Consider the following 17,123-nt stretch of genomic DNA (forward strand, 5'->3'; position numbering starts at 1 on the left):
GGGGACTCTGCCGGCCTCCTTTGCCGGAGGCCGACAGACTTCTCCCTACCCACCTTCTTTCCCTGAAGCTAGGTGACCAAAATAAACTTGCAGTTTTGCTCCTGACCTTTGCCTACTTGCTGGTTCTTTTGTGCTCGCTCTGGTGGTCTTAGAAAAACAAGTCATGCAAGTTTTAATACTTCAGAAAGACAGAAAGATACTGTTTTTACCTATCATATTGATCTCTACATTGTTCACAGGAATGTAAACCAGACAAGAGTCCTAATTAAAAGCAATTTAGCAATAACTGTCAATTACAGATGCACATAGCATTTGAGGCAATAATCTTGCCTTTCCATTAAATGACATACACATGTAATTATTCACTGCAATGTTGTTTGCAATACTGAAAGATCAGAAATAATTTCAATGTCCACCCACAAAAAGAAATAGCTGAGCAGATTTGGTCCATTAAATTAATGGACCACTCAGCAACTACACCAAAAACCAGGGAAGCCCTTTCTGTGTAGACAGGGGAGCCTGTCTAGATATGGATATGCATTTAAGTGAGCAAGGAGTGGGACTTGTGCATGGTATACTTCCATTTGTGGAAAGGAGGGAAACAACATTTATACTTGCTTATACACATAAAAGAAATAAGAAGTAGAAGGCAGTAGTTGACTGTGGGTCAATAGAAAAGGACTTTTTACTATATATCTTTATAGAATGTGGGAGTTTACACCATGAGAATGTACATGTTCAAAAAGTAACTTTTAAAAAAAAGGGGGGCGTGAAGGTGCAGTGGCTCACACCAGCACTTTGGGAGGCCCACGCAGGCAGATCTCTTGAGGTCAGGAGTTTGAGAACAGCTAGGCCAACAGAGTGAAACCCCATCTCTACTAAAAACACAAAAAATTAGCTGGGCGTGGTGGTGCACACCTGTAATCCCAGCTACCTGGGAGGCGGAGGTGGGAGGATCCCTTGAACCCAGGAGGTGGAGATTGCAGTGAGCTGAGATTGGGCCACTGCACTCCAGCCTGGGCAACAGAACAAGACTTTGTCTCAGAAAAAAAAAAGGAAGAAATAACGAAAGAAAAAATTAAATCCGATCCATAAGTGGAAAAGTATCAGAACTCTCCACTCACCCTCCACCCCCAATCATCATCTCCAGGGGTTTAGTAGTTGTCTGAGTAGAATGGGTCCAACATTGGAATGTAAAGAATTTTTTTCTTACTGTGGTTGAGGCTACAAAATGTTGGAAATTTTAGTGCAAAAGAATTCACATACAACATTGTGTGTGTGTATATGTGTGTTCATGTACTTGAAGTAATTTTTCAATAGTTATTATTTTTAGAATTCTGCTTCTGGGTAGGATGAAGCACCAGTACATTAGCTTTGGGACCTCAGGACAAATCCCTCAGCCTCGCCACCCCTACCTTACAAGGCAGGTGGAAAGATTAAATGTGATGAAGTATGTAGAGTTGGTCACAGTGCAAAACACAGTGCACAAACCCACCTATATCCGCAGTGCACCACTGAACTACTATTCTTAGAGCCAGGAAGCTTGGCTGAGTCCAGAGAAATGGAATGTGGTTTCTTTCTATTCCCAGCACTGCCTCTTGGGTCTCCTAGCTCAGGATCTTCTTCCCAGGCTCCTGAAAAGGACACTGTGCACCTTACCTTTTGAGTACTGATGGTAGGCAGTCACCGCCATTGCCTCAGACATGTTGTGTAGCCTCATTTCAACCCCAGAGCTGTCCCCAAAATCCATCATCAGACAGAGAGCCTCTCCAGAAGCCATATGAACACGGAATCCCAGATTTGGAGGTGCCCGAGCTTCCATTTCCAGGGAGCAATCGAGAACAGGGTTCATGGAGTTATCAGAATGTTGAGCTAGGATGGCCACAGGAGGATGCTGAGTAGGGGGATAGAGGATCTCAGAACCAGACTGCAATGCCATGAAGCTGGGGGTGCGAGGAGTGCCGGGTGGAAGGCTGTGGGAGCTGTGGGAGAGAGGGAGAGGCTTCAAATTTCATGACAGTGGACCACATCACCAGGTGGGTTGGGAAGGCAGAAACCAAGCAGTCTGGCATGGGTCCAACTAGCTAGAAGCCAAGTCTGAGAAACCTGATGAAAGGCTTCACTTCCACTGGTTCTCAGAGCAGGGTCCCAGGGCCAGCAGCATCAGCATCACCTGAGCACTTGTGAGACATGCAAATTCTTCACCCACCCCAGACCCACTGGGTCAGAAACTGGGGTGGGGACAGCAAGCCCCCAGGTGAATCTGAGGTCAGCAAAAATTTGGGAGTCACTGTTCTAGCTACATTACTAATAGTAAAAGGTAGAGTTTCTCTCATCACTGATTTAATGGACATGAAAGATGGTATCTCCCACAAGTCACTACTTCCTGTGTTTTTGCAAAAAGCTCCCCGTGACGGTGGGTGCCATCCTTTCTACATTTCTCCCTAGCTCCTTGTGCTGCAAATCGGTTGGGGAGTTGGGAACAGTCTAGGATACTCGTCTCAGCTTCCAGTCACACAGAACTTTCATGATCATCATATATGTGTTAAAAGCTGGTCTTGAGTAAAGCATACGGTATTGGTACCATTACGTGGCATAAACGAAAGATTAAAGAAAGCAGGAAAAGGAAGATCATGGAGGTAGAAATGGCTTAAGTATCTTAATGGCCAATTCTCATGCTCCCATGTTTTGTTTTTTTTTTCCTCTCCCAGTGTGCTGTGCATGTCCCGTTAAAAATACACACAGGCGGGTGGATCACATAGTCAGGAGATCGAGACCATCCTGGCTAACACGGTGAAATCCCGTCTCTACTTAAAATCCAAAAAATTAGCCGGGCGTGGTGGCGGGCACCTGTAGTCCCAGCTACTCGGGAGGTTGAGGTAAGAGAATGGCATAAACCCGGAAGGCAGAGCTTGCAGTGAGCTGAGATCACACCACTACACTCCAGCCTGGGTGACGGAGCAAGACTCTGTCTCAAAAAAAAAAAAGAAAAAAAAATACACATAGTCAGCTGGGCACAGTGGCTCACGCCTGTAATCCCAGCACTTTGGGAGGCCGAGGTGGGTGGATCACGAGGTCAAGAGATCAAGACCAGTCTGGCCAACATGGTGAAATCCCATCTCTACTAAAAATACAAAAAGTAGCCAGGTGTGATGGCACACGCCTGTAGTCCCAGCTACTCAGGAGGCTGAGGCAGGAGAATCACTTGAACCCTGGAGGCGGAGGTTGCAGCGAAGTGAGATTGTGCCACTTCACTCCAGCTTGGGTGACAGAGCAAGACTCTGTCAAAAAAACAAACAACAACAACAACAAAAAATATACACAGTCAGACAAAGCCTCAGTCTCGGTATGTGATTGATAGGAAACATAAAGGCAACCAAGTGACATGGATCCCTGATGGCAAACAGTGGCCAATTACGTTTACACCATCGTAACTTGAAAGTCACTGGACTTAACTGCAACGATAATTAAAGCAAACAACGAAGATACTAAAATCACCAACGACTGGGCATGGATGGCTCCAGACTGGGGATGGAGAAGTGATGCTGGCCTCCACACCTCCTTCACTTTACCTTCTGGGAGAAGTGGGAAAACGGGAAATCGGCCACAGGGGTACTCACTGGGAGCTGGTCTGAGTGGGTCTGGCCACCTTGGTGGGGGTCTCCATCGTGACAGTCCCAGGAAGCAGCCCCGTGGCCGTATCCTCCGCACAGCACAGCAGTCTCAGGACACAGCAGGAAGCCTCCATCTTCAGGTTGCAGGGAGCTGCTGCAGAAGAGGTGCCCTGGACCTTAAAAGTTTAAGAACAGCTCAGGATTTATTGAATGGCCTCATCCGGCATCAGTAGTTGATGTCCTCCACACTCAAAAAGCCAATTTAATAAAGAGCCCCACTGCTGCTGAGGTCTCTGCTGTTTGGGTGGGCGACCACACGTTGGCCCCATGCGTTGGTGCTATGTCATGAGTGGAAGGATTCACATTTTCCAGCATACCAGCCAAGAAAGCGCCCGGCTGGCACCTGCTAGAACTATGAGACATGTTTGATCAGGAATTTCAGGGTTGCTTAGTATTGGAAGTTCGTGTTATCCCTCAGCTAAGCCAATAGAAAATTAGCAACTTCATAAGGTCATCTATGACTCTGTAAGGTTGTCAGCTGAGAGACGGCACTCTTACAGACAGCAAAAATGTAAAGTCTATTTTCCCTTACTGTGGTGACAAATTTTAGTGATGCCTTCAAACTGCCTGAGCAGTCTCCAAATGACTTAGAAAGGCAAAATATGGTTCACTGACAAACTCTGAGGCTGCCTACGTACGGATAAGTTTCCCAGATGCTCACCAGCAGCTTTCTGATGAAATTCAATGGCAGGGGTTAGATACTAACCTGGAGAAGGCCAGAGAATGTGCTGTCCGTGGTCCCAGTGGCACACAGCCACCTGTGATGGAACCTGGGGCCACCACTGCTCCAGGCCCTCACGATTATAATGGAAGGTTTGCGGGGAATTCTGTATGGGAAGGAAAGTGCAGAAAGAAAAGGAAACCCAGTCATGTTTCAGTCATGTATCTGGCTTATTTGATTACGAATCATGCCGTTCCCCAGGCTTTGCTGGAAATTCCCTCGCTGTGATCACAGGCCCATTCCTGGGAGTCAGGCCCAGGCTGACCATGGGGATATGATGTGGTTAGAAGCCAAACCAGCGGGGCTGCTGCAGGCACTCGAGTGAGAAGTCTTAGGTAGAGTAGAGCTTATTAAACCACCGACTAAAATCCACACCCACTTAGGACTCTGCTTCAGACAGTTCACCCAAAGGGGCGAGTCACATACAAAATGTGCTCTGTCTGCCCTGTGGGGCCTGGACTCAGCTGGAATATACTGTGGTGCGGTGACTGAGGGGGCACTGTGGAAGGCCTGGTGGTAACTACTTGCCTACGCAGTCAAAGCCTGGAAGGGAGGCAGGGCTTGGGAATGGGACTCAAGGACTGTGCCTCCGACCAGCAGGGACAAGGGCCATTTAGCTGGTCATCTTTGTGTTCCCCTGTCATAGGACCCTGTTTTCAGCTGTTATCACCACCTCACCCTGCTGATGAGCCCCAGTGAGCCCTACAGGAGGGAGTGAGGCACAGTGGTTCCTTTCTTAGCTGCAGCTCCAGGCTCCTCCTCTGGCAAGACCAGCCTGACTCTCAGCCTCCCTTCCCCAACATGGCTCCAGTGAGGTGAGTGTCTCTGTCTCAGGCTGTGGCAAGGCCAGGCCAGCATTATAATCCTGCATGAGAAAAATCCACGACAAGTATTTCCGATGCCTGCAGCTGACTGGCTCTGGGCTTGCTCTGCTCTGTAGAAGAGTTAAGGCACGCTGGGGACACAGGCTCTGGGTCAGAGGCTGTAGAGCTCAGTCCCCACCTACACAAGAGTCACTATTCTAGTGCCTCAGCTAAGGCTCAGTGTCCGTATCTGTTAACATGGAGCTCAGAGAATAGACCTGCCCCGGTGAAGAGTAAACTATTAGACGATAAGAAAGAAAAAAAAAATTTTATCTGAGGAATGCAAGTCCCTTTACATAATCAGGCCCAGAGAGGCATTAAAATATGACAGCAGTCACGTCTCACTTAACTTGAGCTAAATAATGACCTCTTGAAGCCACTTGCTATGTAGGCTCTAAACTGACTGACGCCAAGTAGCCAAAAAATGCCATCCACCTTATAGTTCAACAATGTATAGCCAATCACTGACCAATGTTATTTCTGTAAACCAATGAGAATTCCTGAGGAACAACTTCTGTAATTGCCCCCTCTCCTGAGTTGTCATTTTTTCTTTAAAACTTGAGCCTCTCATTTGTTCTCTAAAGCACTTCCCAGTGTTTCCCATGCTGCAGTGCTCAGCCTTGGCCCAAATAAACTCCCCATTTATTAATTTTGCCTCGGTTTCTTTCTTTCGGTCAACAATGTGGACTGCACTTAACCTCAAGTCCAACGCAATGTCCTGGCCCTGGGACGCTCACAGTGACCATCATGCCACTGCCTGGGCCGCCCCCTGTTTGTTCCCAACCCTCTCTTCACCATGATCAGGCTTTGTGTGTGGAGTACCCATGACATAACTAACTCCACCTTAGAAAAAGGCTCCATTTCTTTTCACGGGGCACTCTGCCAACAAGGAGAAGATGTTTTGTTTAATAAACAAATTAAAAAAATAAAGACTGCATCCAATTAGATAAGGACACGAGCACACTCTTCCACTATCGGTTCTCACCAGAGGGTCCTGTGACCATACCAGATTAGGCATGAACAGCTCCAAATGGCCATCTTAGCTGCCACTTTCTTGTAGTCACTTGTGATGACAGCTTGGCATCTGCCGCCAGAGGCTCTGCTACCTTCAAGATTTTCTTGTAAGACTGATGAACCATTCGGCTCAGACTGGGACTCCTTTTGTCTTCTTGGCTCCCCGTGGACTGGTTCATTAACCATTTCTCCTATTTCTTTTTCTTATTGATGTTAAATGTTACTTTGTTTGCCGTGGAATGTTTAATCTATAACATTTATAGGTTAAGTATACTATTATGTATGGTTTGCAGTACTGACTGACTTACAGAGTGGCATCAGCCTGTGTGCCCGCGGCTCTGACTGCCAAGTGAATGGGAAGTACTATGGAGAACTGCCTCCTCAAGAGCTCCATGTAGCTCATGGCTTTTGTGATTGAATCACAATCCATAAAAGCCTGACATTGTGGAAAGACACAAACATGCGTGGACCCGGTGATCTGTAACCTCGCACTACTCGTGACACTTCGGCTCTGGGGCTGGCGGTGCGGGGGCCTACATGCTGTCTACTCCGTCAGCTGAAGCCCACTTCCAGGCACTTCCAACAGCATGTCAACCCAGATCTTCTGTCCTCCGAGGGACACCTGAAGTCACTTCAGCTGTTCCTAATGTGACATAGTTTTAGTCCATTCATCATCCGAGTCACTTGCTTTCTATTTTTCCCTTTATATCCCTTTAGTTCTTAATGTAGTGATTTTCTTTAGGAAAACAACAACAACAACAAACCTGCATGTCTTAGCTGTGTCCTGGGAAAAAAGAAAAAGGCACCCGTGTCTATCCAGATTAAGGTCCATGTTTGTGTCCTTCCACAATGTCAGGCTTTGATTGACTGTGATTCAGCCACAAAAGTAAAGGGCCTCAGAACAAGGACTGGCTTGGGGGTGGAGGGGATTGTGCTCAGGCCTCAGGAGACAGACACAAGAGTACCCCCACCAGGCTTCACTCTGCTCACAGCTAAGAAGGTCTTCTGTTGCTAGGAAGGAAGACCCTTTCCTTCTAAGCGAGCACACAGGCCAGACGTTTGCTCACCCAAGCACTTCGAATTTGTAACCAGTGAGGGCCCAAGACAGACTGCAGCAGTTAAGCAGGAGGTGGGAGCTGGAGTCAATGAGCTGCCACACAGGGCGACCCCACCCCGCTCTTGTGTATTCACAGGCCCTGCCTGCATTGCCAGGTCTCAGCAGAGGACAGGAATGACATTCCCGTGCCGGCATACAGGGAGTGCTGATTCCACTTGAAGATTTCTCTCTCATTAAACAGTTACTTACACCTTAGCTAAGTCTTGAAATAATTTCTCAAAAATAAGCTGTGAAATTCTTCATTAGTTGACCCAAGCATCGGAGAAAAATCATTCTGTTCAAGCTGCAAAGAATGAGTTTTCTTAACTGGGGCTCCAGGGGATGCACCAGTCTACCCACTAGAATCCAAAAGAAGTAAGAATTTCACACAGAGATGCTCTACCCTGAAATGGATGCTACACAGGGCCTCAGTCATCATATTTCCAGGGGACAGACAGACAAATCTGGCCATAAAAGGTAGGCTTGTTAACAAAATGGAGTCCAAAAAACAACAGCCCTGGGCCCACACATCCAAGTTTCTGGGTCACAAACTGTTGGGGGGGTCCAATTCTCCCCAGTACTACTCAGCAAAGACTCAGAGACTACTATGGTGGGGAACACAGTCAGGTGTGCAGCGTGGACTGCCCTCATAGGTAGCTGTCAAGGATTCTTCTTGTCCTAAATTTCCACTTAGGGGCTGAATCAGGTGCATCCATGGTCACAGGTTGGACTTGGTCTGTGGTCTCCCAGGGCACGGTGCCAGCTTCATGCTCTGCCCTGCCTCCTTTCCTGTCAGGTTTGAGGATCTTGCAAATAAATAAAAGGAGCAATATTATAGCAGCAGATCAAGAGTAAAGATCAGGTGGATTGGAGGTAGATCAGAAAGAACTGTGATCAGTTTAGCTGTTCTTGGCAACATTGATGGGCCATTACCAGTCACTGGCTTTGAACAATAACATGAAGGGAAAAGTCGCATCAGTGAAAACAGTGGAACTGAATAATAATGAGGAAAACAAACATCTACATTTACCTATGCTTTTCCTTTAAGAAAGAAAAGTTACACTCGTTCTTTGTATGAGTCAATGTTTACTTTCCATTAGAAGGAGTAAAACCATCGATTTCAGGTACAGTGTGACACTAGAGAATCCAGAAGAAGGCCAACTATTTTTTAAAATTATGCCTACTTTGAATTTTGTATTGTCTGGTGCTATTGTGTTTTTTTAAACTGTGGCAAAAAAAATAACATAAAATTTACCATCTGAACCATTTGAAGGCACAGTTCAGTGGTGTTAAGTGTATGCACACGTACATGGTTGTGCAGTACATTTTTAGGACTTTCCTATCCTGCAGAACTGAAGCTCTGTACCCATTAAGCAACCCTCCGCTCCTCCCCGCCACAGCCCCTGGCAACTACCCCACTCTCCTTTCAGTGTCTATGAATGTGACTACTCTAGGAACCTCACATAAGTAGAATTATAAAGGATGTGTCTTTTTGTGACTGGCTTATCTCACAAAGCATAATGTCTTCAAGGTTCATCAAATGCTGTTTTAAAGTCTGTATGTTATGTACCATGAAATAACCAATTACCATCATGTCGAGTGCTTGTACCCAGAAGGCTCACCATATTCCTTCCCAGAGTTCATAATAGAGACAATGACGATTCTTGTATGACATCACCTTCTATGGCTTCCAGCATTTGGGGGTTTGTCATACTACCTGGTCTACTCCGGCAAATTAACTTCAGAACACCATTCTTTTTTCCACCAATTTAAGAGCTGCATTTGCTAACCCACCCTCGGGGCCATGTAGGAACAAGCATCCACTTTCACATCTGAGCAATTCTTTGTAAGTCTCATATCATTTGCATGTTCAGAAAAGCAAGATTTCCCCATGGTACATTGACATACCTATCAGCACTGTTATCACAATCCAGAGGCGCCTGTGTTTTTTCATTAACAACACTTAACGCTGCTTTACTAGTTGTTTTCCAAATGTTCTGTAAGAAAAAATAATAAAATAACGTGAGAGAGCTGCTTATGAAAACCCAGTACATTTGAGAAAGTAACATTTCTTCATTAACAGAATAGCAGTGGACCCCTGCTGTGCACCCAGCACTGTGCTGGGCACCAGAGAAGCAACGGCAAGGAAAGCAGACAGCTTCATCCTCCCAGGGCTCGCCTTTGGCCAGAGGAAGCCAGAAAGCAAACATGTAGCCATAACAGCATCTGCTGGGGGTTGTGCTGCAAGGGAATTCACAAACCTCCAGGTTGCCTAGTGTTAATTAATAGGGTCTTCAAAGAGCTCCTCACACTGTGCAAGATAAGCAGAGTTTCGGTGGTTTGGCTGTTGGAAGCCTTGTCTGTGCTGAAGCCATCTGGGGGCAGCCCCTACTCCCCACCCCGGGGGGTAGCCCCACCTCCCACCTGAGGGGCAGCCCCCACTCCCCACCCCAGGGGTATCCCCCACTCCCCACCTGAGGGCTACCCCCTCACTCCCCATCTGAGGGCTATCCCCTACTCCTCTGGGCTGGGCTACCCCTGCCTGCACTTCTTATCTGTGGAACTACACTTTGGAGCTGAATAAAGACTTTATAAGTCACACTTGCTTCATTGGCACAAACACACACGATAGGAAAACAATCCCTGATAAATTCCTGCTGAAACATGGAGGTGCTTTTGAGCTGTACTGTACATGTACTGTATTCAGGAAGAAAAGCCGAATTTCCCCAGATCCAGGCATACCTTCTGCCCAGAAAGCAATGAGGATGGGCTCTGTGATTCCCGGTCTTCTGCCTGTCTCTTCAGAGCACACCGAGGACAGTCACACTTCCCATCACTCATAAGAAGCACATGATTAGCATAGACCTCTAGAGAAAAAAAAAAAAAAAAACAAGCAAACAGATTCTGAAGACTGCAATGTTTTGGGAAGGTGAGAAAATAAAGGTGGAGAAGCCCTAAGTTATACACAAGTTCAAAGCCACCCGGGCCTAACAACGGGCTGATCATGAAGATGTGTGTCCTTGGGCTGCGGTGTCCGGCAGTGTGTCTTTTCTTTTTATTTCCTTGCTTAAACAAGGTCTTAGGTGTAGCCCACACTAAGCAATATGAGGGAACGCACGACCACCAGCCACACTGACAATGAATGCCTGTTCCAGAAACACCCAGCGGTCTGGTCACAAAATAATGAGGGTCAAGGGTCCTGTTCAGTGGTGTGTAGTAGAGGGGGCAATACCACAGTCTGAAGGAGTGGTGGGGGAACTGTTGAACAAACAGGAAGACCATTAAAGACACTCTAAAGTTTATAAGCAGGATGTTCCCACCCGGGCAATCTGGCCCTGACAGTAGCGTGGACCTGGCTGATGTTCACTCCTCCCACCTCTGAGGGCTGAAGGCTGGGCAGTGAGCGGGGCCCGTATCCACCCAGCTGGGAGGCTGAGGGTCCTGCCACATCCCATGTCTGTGGGAGTAGCTGTTATAGGATCTGCACACAGCTGACAACTGTCGCCGGCGACGGTAGGTCCTTGAGTGTTTGTGATGCCATTCTCTCTACTCACGCAGATGTTTGAAAATGTCCATAATAAAAGTTAAAAGAAAGTATTTCTGCTAGACCTGGCCCTGCACAGAGCCACTCTCAGCAAGAAGCCAGGCGACTACCTTAGGTGCAAGAGCTGCTTTCCCTGAAGCCCCCACCCCTCTGCCCTTCGGGGAGGGCCTCGCATCCCCAGGTAGGAGGGGAAGGAAGTGGGGGTGGCGGGTGAAGGGGGGGACTGGAGCACCCTGCTGCTTTTCCCTCAGACCTGAGTTCCCGCAAGGAAACCTGTTTCTGCCTGGGCTCCCTTAATCCCAGTCTCTTATTCTGGCCAGGTTTGCTCACGCTAGAAGGAACGCAGAGGCCTACAGGGCACCGAGAGCAGCAGGTTCTCCAGGAGCTCCAGGCCAGGGCTGGGCCATCCTCACAGGGGACGTGGCTTCCTCCCTGCATCCCAGCAGTGATGCTGGCAGTCAGCTTTCCCCTAGCCTCCTGGGACACGCTCAAGTTTAGCCTAGGACAATATCAAATCCAGTGTTAACACTGTGAGTCAAAGCCACTATTTACTGTCAAGAGTCCAGTGTACTAATATCTTGTGATAATAAAAGCTGAGAAAAAAGCAAAGCCTGTGCTCCCGAGGGTTGTCTAATGCGTGACGTGCTGCAAGTACCATTGAGCGCCGTTGAGCGCCCATGCAGGCTGGATGCGCCAACTGAGGTATGAAGTAATTTCCTGAACTGGACACATCTGAGAGGAAGAAATATTTAGAAAGTGTTTGGGAATAAGCTAGAATAGTCAAGTGACTCATATTTCTCTGAAACCAATTAGTCATCAAAGTCACTGTGCTCAAATTATCCAAAAAAAAAGTGGACATATCCCTGAACAGAAAAAATTAAATAAAAAATCATAAAAAGCACACAAAATCGCAAAATTGAACAAAAGGAAAAATAAACTAAAAGAGTGAAACTAATCCTGAAATTGGCCTAATTGTCCCACAGAACTGATATTTATAGGTTTTTTTGAATAAACGTGGAAATTGACTCTCCTAGTCTTAAAACCTGAAACTTAACATCCATCTCATCCGAGTTCCTCCCTCAGGAAACCAGCCCAGGAAACGGACCCACCAGATCCCCGCATCCAGCCAGGCCCCTCATTCCTCAGATTGCTTCCTCACCCCTCTCTTAAGTTTTGTTTTCTTGCCTTCCCTGCCATATAGACCCCCCAGTTTTAGTCAGTTGGGGAGACATATTGAGACTTTATCTCCCTTCTCCTCATCCGCAGCACCTGATAAAGCTTTCTTCCCTGGCAATCCTCACTGTCTCAGTGATGATTATGCTCTGTACGTAAGCAGCGGCAGAAGGACGTCAGGCAAACCCCTGGCATTTAGGTAACAGTTCCACATGATCTTAACATAAGAATTGCAAAAACAGTTCGCGTTGCATTGTTTCAACATTGATGCCAGGCACACACCCACCTCCTGCCACACACACACACACACACACACACACACACATACACACTCCATTTAAATCTGTCTCTTCAGAAATTAAAAAACTTTTTTAATTTTAATTTTTAAAATCAGTTTCTCAGGTCTACCAAATGTGTAGACTAAGTTGAAAACTCAAAAATTCCTTCTACTTAAAGGAATCCTGGCAATTACATTTCAGGCAACACTTTAGACTTTTCATTTTAAAAATTGAAAACAGAGATCCTCTCTGTGTTAAGGAGGAGGAGGAAAACCCCACATCTGTGGCCATGCAGACACCTCCTGTAACCTAAGTATCCCCTTCTGGGCTCTGGGAGGCCCCATTGTAGTCTCAGTGGTTCTCGAAGTGTGGTCCCCAGAGCTCCTCAGCCTCACCCCAGACCTCCTAAAGCAGAAAGTCAGAGGTGGGCCCTAGTGAAGAAGTTAAAAATATACCACCCTAGCATATGGACTATTTAAGTCAGAGGCACTTACAAAACAGCAGGTTTAAGATCACTCTGACCTTCCTTCTTAAAAGCAGAAAATGAAATTCCCATGTGGAAGATGTCCTCTTTATACCAGGGAAATAAAGCAACATTCTTATCATGGTGGCCATGCCTCCTTCCCCAAGGCCTTACCAACCCACAGTCCACCTCCAGGAGGGCTACAGCTGCACAGATGAAGACCCCAGCTCTTGTCAGTGCTCACAGACAGCTCACCATTGAAGGAAAGGCAGCAGGCAGCCTGGAGACACCTAAGGGAAAGAAAATAACCAGAGGAAAATTACATACAATCGTTTAATGACAGCCACCCTGTGACCACTCTTCCTTCCATATCCATATTTCTGCCACAAATGTATTAAGTACATAATTGGCTGCCATATGAACAAAAAAACAACTTGCATCTATGGTTTCTTCACTTCATATTTCCCAAACTCAGGGTCTGTTTTGGAAGATTAACTTAGTTCCCATCTGACTACTAAAACAGCCTCCCAACAGACCCATCTTTCTTCCTGCTGCCTCTGGGGCTTCCTGCCCAGATACACAGAGCTGACCTTCCAGGGCAAGGCCTGGTGGCCCCCAGGGCTCCTCTTCCTCCTCCTTTCTTCCTGCCTCACCGTCCCCATTCCCACTGCTCACTCGCAGTCCTGAGAGCACATACTTCCAGCCCATGGGGATCTGGCATGCTGCAGAAAGGAACAGCATGGAACCCACGGCCCTGGGGAGAGACCCCAGCGCAGACACAGAGTAGGCACTGCATGGCATCCTCCCCATTCATCTCCACAACAGACTTGAGAGGTTCCGTTCAGTTACTTTTTAAGATGCTGATATCATTTTGGTATTTGTACTGTACAAATCTCATGTTGAATTGTAATCCCCAATGCTAGAGGTGAGGCCTGGTGGGAGGTGTTGGGATCACGGGGGCAGATCTCTCATGGCTTGGTGCTGTCTTTGTGAGTTCTCTGAGATACGGTCATTTAAAAGTGTGTGGCATCTCTTCCCCTCCTCTTGCTCCTGCTGTTGCCATGTGATGCATCTGCTCCCCCTTCGCCATCCACCATGATTGTAAGCTTCCTGAGGCCTCCCCAGTGGCAGATGCCAGCATTATGCTTCCTGTACAGCCTGCAGAAACATGAGCCAATTAAACCTCCTTTCTCAGTCTCAGGTATTTCTTTATAGCAATGCAAGAACAGCAATGCAGATGGGAACATGGAGGCCCAGCAAAACAAGTGAACTCAGTGAAGCTCACACCATCAGTGAGAGGCAGAGCCAACGTTTAAACCTGGTTCTCAGCACACCCAAAGCCGACGTCAATTCTATGGCACCTTCCTTCAAAGCTCTCTATAGGTGTGCCTCCAGAGCTCAAGCTGCAGCTGAAGTCAACCCCAGAGCTCTGCCCCTTGGCACAGCTGGCGACTTTCCCTCTGGACTCCCTAGGCCTTGGCAGCTGTCTGCTGCTCTCATGTTTGTCAGCAGAGATCACCGTGGGTCGTCATCTGGTCCCTGGTCACTCCCTTTCAGCCTGTGGCTCCTTGGGTCCTGAGGTGTCTGTGTCTTGCACCAATCGACTTGAGAGAAAGATCAAGTGCAGTGAGTGAAATAGTCCTGATCTAAGGTGCGGGTTTCCCGGGTTCTGGTCTTGATTCAGCCAGAAACGGATGGTGTGATTCAGGTTTCTCCTCCATGCCCATTCCCAGCCACAGGGCAATGGGAACCATCGCCAAGTTCCCGGCTCCATGTAGGCTGCTGTGCTAAGGAGAAGGGCAGGCTCTACATCCACTTCTTCTAGACACAGGCAGTCACACCTTGCCTCTCTGTGTCAGTCTCCTTCACTGTTTAAGAGGAACGACACAGACCTACTTCACGGGGCTGCTGCCAGGACTGTCACTCCGGAAAGGGACGCCCTGTATTAGCGAAATGCTTGGTAACCAGCTGCTAAGGGTGTTCGCCTTGTTCTTAGATGTTGTGTTCCACCTTTCCCCTGACAAATGCATTCAGCTCTTTAGAATTCTCTTTTTTACCCATTTGGGATGTCTATAAAGTCTAAAGGATATCTACTTCATCTTAAACAAGGCTTCTACAAAGATGAAACTGGACAGTTTCACCCAATTTTTACAAGTCTGGTTCTTGATGCCCAAGAAGCCGCCACCAGAGGGCAGACGAGGACACTATTTATAGTTGAGGAAAGTTTGCAGGGAGGCGCAAAGCTGTATTTTGAAGATGAAGATGGTCGCTAGGTCAAAGGCCTCAAACTGTTGAATAATTCCAAGGATTTCCTTGTCTACTCTCAACTATGCTTGTCTTCCAAAGGCCAGAGAAATGAGAAAATTTAAAAAAATAATAATAATAGAAAAGGGGACAGCTTTGAAATCATACAGACCAGACCAGATCAGACTTAGAGGATTTCTGCAATGATCTGGTGGGCAAATAAAACTGAGGAAAGGACCAACCTAACCTCTGTCCACCGCGTGTGCCTCACAGCCGACGGCTGTGAGACTGTCCGCCACTCTGGGCCCACACAAGGTTAGATAGCCCTGGCACCCACCAAGTTCTGAGACCCTCCCAGACGCCCCCACAACGGGATCACTTCCAAGTGCTACACACAGAAAACACCAGCCCTGGTTCCTGGGACATAGTAGGCCCTTGAGAAGTAACTTTCTGCACATCCCCAACAGCGGTGTCCTCCACTCACAGAGGCGCCAAGGATAGCGCTGCAAAGCTAATTTTCCTTGAGATTTCAGAAATCTTTTCAAACACAAAAATGGAAGGGGGAGATAATTTAAATACAAGGGAGGCTCTTTTTCCTGGTGTTGTGAGGAGGCAGGCCCCCAGGCCCTGGCACAGAATCAGCACCATTTTCACAGAGGCACCTGGCTTCCTCTTAGTTAACTGTGGCCATTGGGGAACGGGATGATACTCATGGCTCAAACACAGTCTGTGATGCCTCAAGGGAACTAGTTGAGCCATTTGTTTGAATTACATGACAGATCTCTTATAATTCCTTGAGAGCGAGTGTTTTTCAGGGCTTGTTGAGGGTTGGGGGTAAGGGGAGGGAGAGCATTAGGACAAATACCTAATGCATGCAGGGCTTAAAACTTAGATAACAGGTTGATAGGTGCAGCAAACCACCATGGAACATGTATACCTATGTAACAAACCTGCACATTCTGCACATGTATCCCAGAACTTAAAGTAAAAATATAATAAAATAAAATAAAGTTAAAATAAATGAGTGTTTTTGAGCAGTTGGAAGATGAGAGCATTGGAGGTGAACTCTTATCTTGAACCATTTCACCCACTCTGGCCAGGCACTCCTGGTTATAAAGGCAGGGGCAGGAGGAGCTGGAGCAGGCTCTGGGGCTAGTCCACCTCAGCACATAGGGGCAGACACTTCCTCATCAACAAGTCGGGATGAAGAAGGACGTTTGCTGACCAATATCAACAAATAAAATATTGGCAAGCTGGAAGCTGCAGAGACCTCATATTCAAATCGATTTAAAGTGAACTAGGCAGGGAAGCAGAAAAATGATGGTCTTTCTTGGCGTTCAACGCTGGGCTCTTACATCAGGCCCTCACATGGAAATAACCTTGGACAGGCTTTTGCATAATGGCTTTTCCTGTGTTCTTTTTACTGCCTCAACTAAGTGTTTAGACCAGACACTTTCACTCACTGTCACTCTAGGGATTCTATTTATCAAGGTCCTCGAATAGGATTCCAACTACTCCACCATCACCATCTCCAGGGTAAGATCCAGGCACTGTAACACCCTTGAAGGACTGTGCTAAGTTTTCCGCTGGATGAGTTTTAGAGACCAGGGAATGCAAATGCAAATCATTCAAGCTGGACATGGATTGTGGGGGTCACAGGTGGAAGATGATGAAACTGGGAGAAGATGAAAAATCACACTAACACTCACACCACACACTCACACACCACACACACACACCACATACACATACCACAGCATCACACAAAATATACACACTACACACTCACACTCACATCATACACACCACACACACCACACATGCATACACCACACTCACACTCACATCACACACTCACACACCACACACACTCACACCACACAGCATCAAACACAATATACACACTACACACACTCACATCACACACACACCACACACATACCACACACACATACACCACACACTCACATCACACACACACCACACACACCACACACACATATACCACACACTCACACCACACAGCATCACACAAAATGTACACACCACACAC

General features: G+C 47.1%; 1 protein-coding gene across 1 annotated transcript in view; it reads right to left on the minus strand.

Moving 5' to 3' along the window:
* The window catches only part of PKD1L1 (polycystic kidney disease 1 like 1), a 182,873-nt gene that overhangs the window by 163,752 nt on the left and 1,998 nt on the right, over positions 1-17,123 (minus strand). Inside the window, 6 exon segments of the mRNA XM_011946807.1 lie at positions 1,653-1,982; positions 3,573-3,790; positions 4,381-4,501; positions 9,277-9,365; positions 10,111-10,235; positions 13,001-13,116. Of these exon segments, the coding sequence (XP_011802197.1) occupies positions 1,653-1,982; positions 3,573-3,790; positions 4,381-4,501; positions 9,277-9,365; positions 10,111-10,235; positions 13,001-13,116 (999 nt within the window).

The sequence above is a fragment of the Colobus angolensis genome, unplaced genomic scaffold (assembly GCF_000951035.1).
Source record: "Colobus angolensis palliatus isolate OR3802 unplaced genomic scaffold, Cang.pa_1.0 Scaffold253, whole genome shotgun sequence".
In the NCBI taxonomy this organism is placed as follows: domain Eukaryota; kingdom Metazoa; phylum Chordata; class Mammalia; order Primates; family Cercopithecidae; genus Colobus; species Colobus angolensis.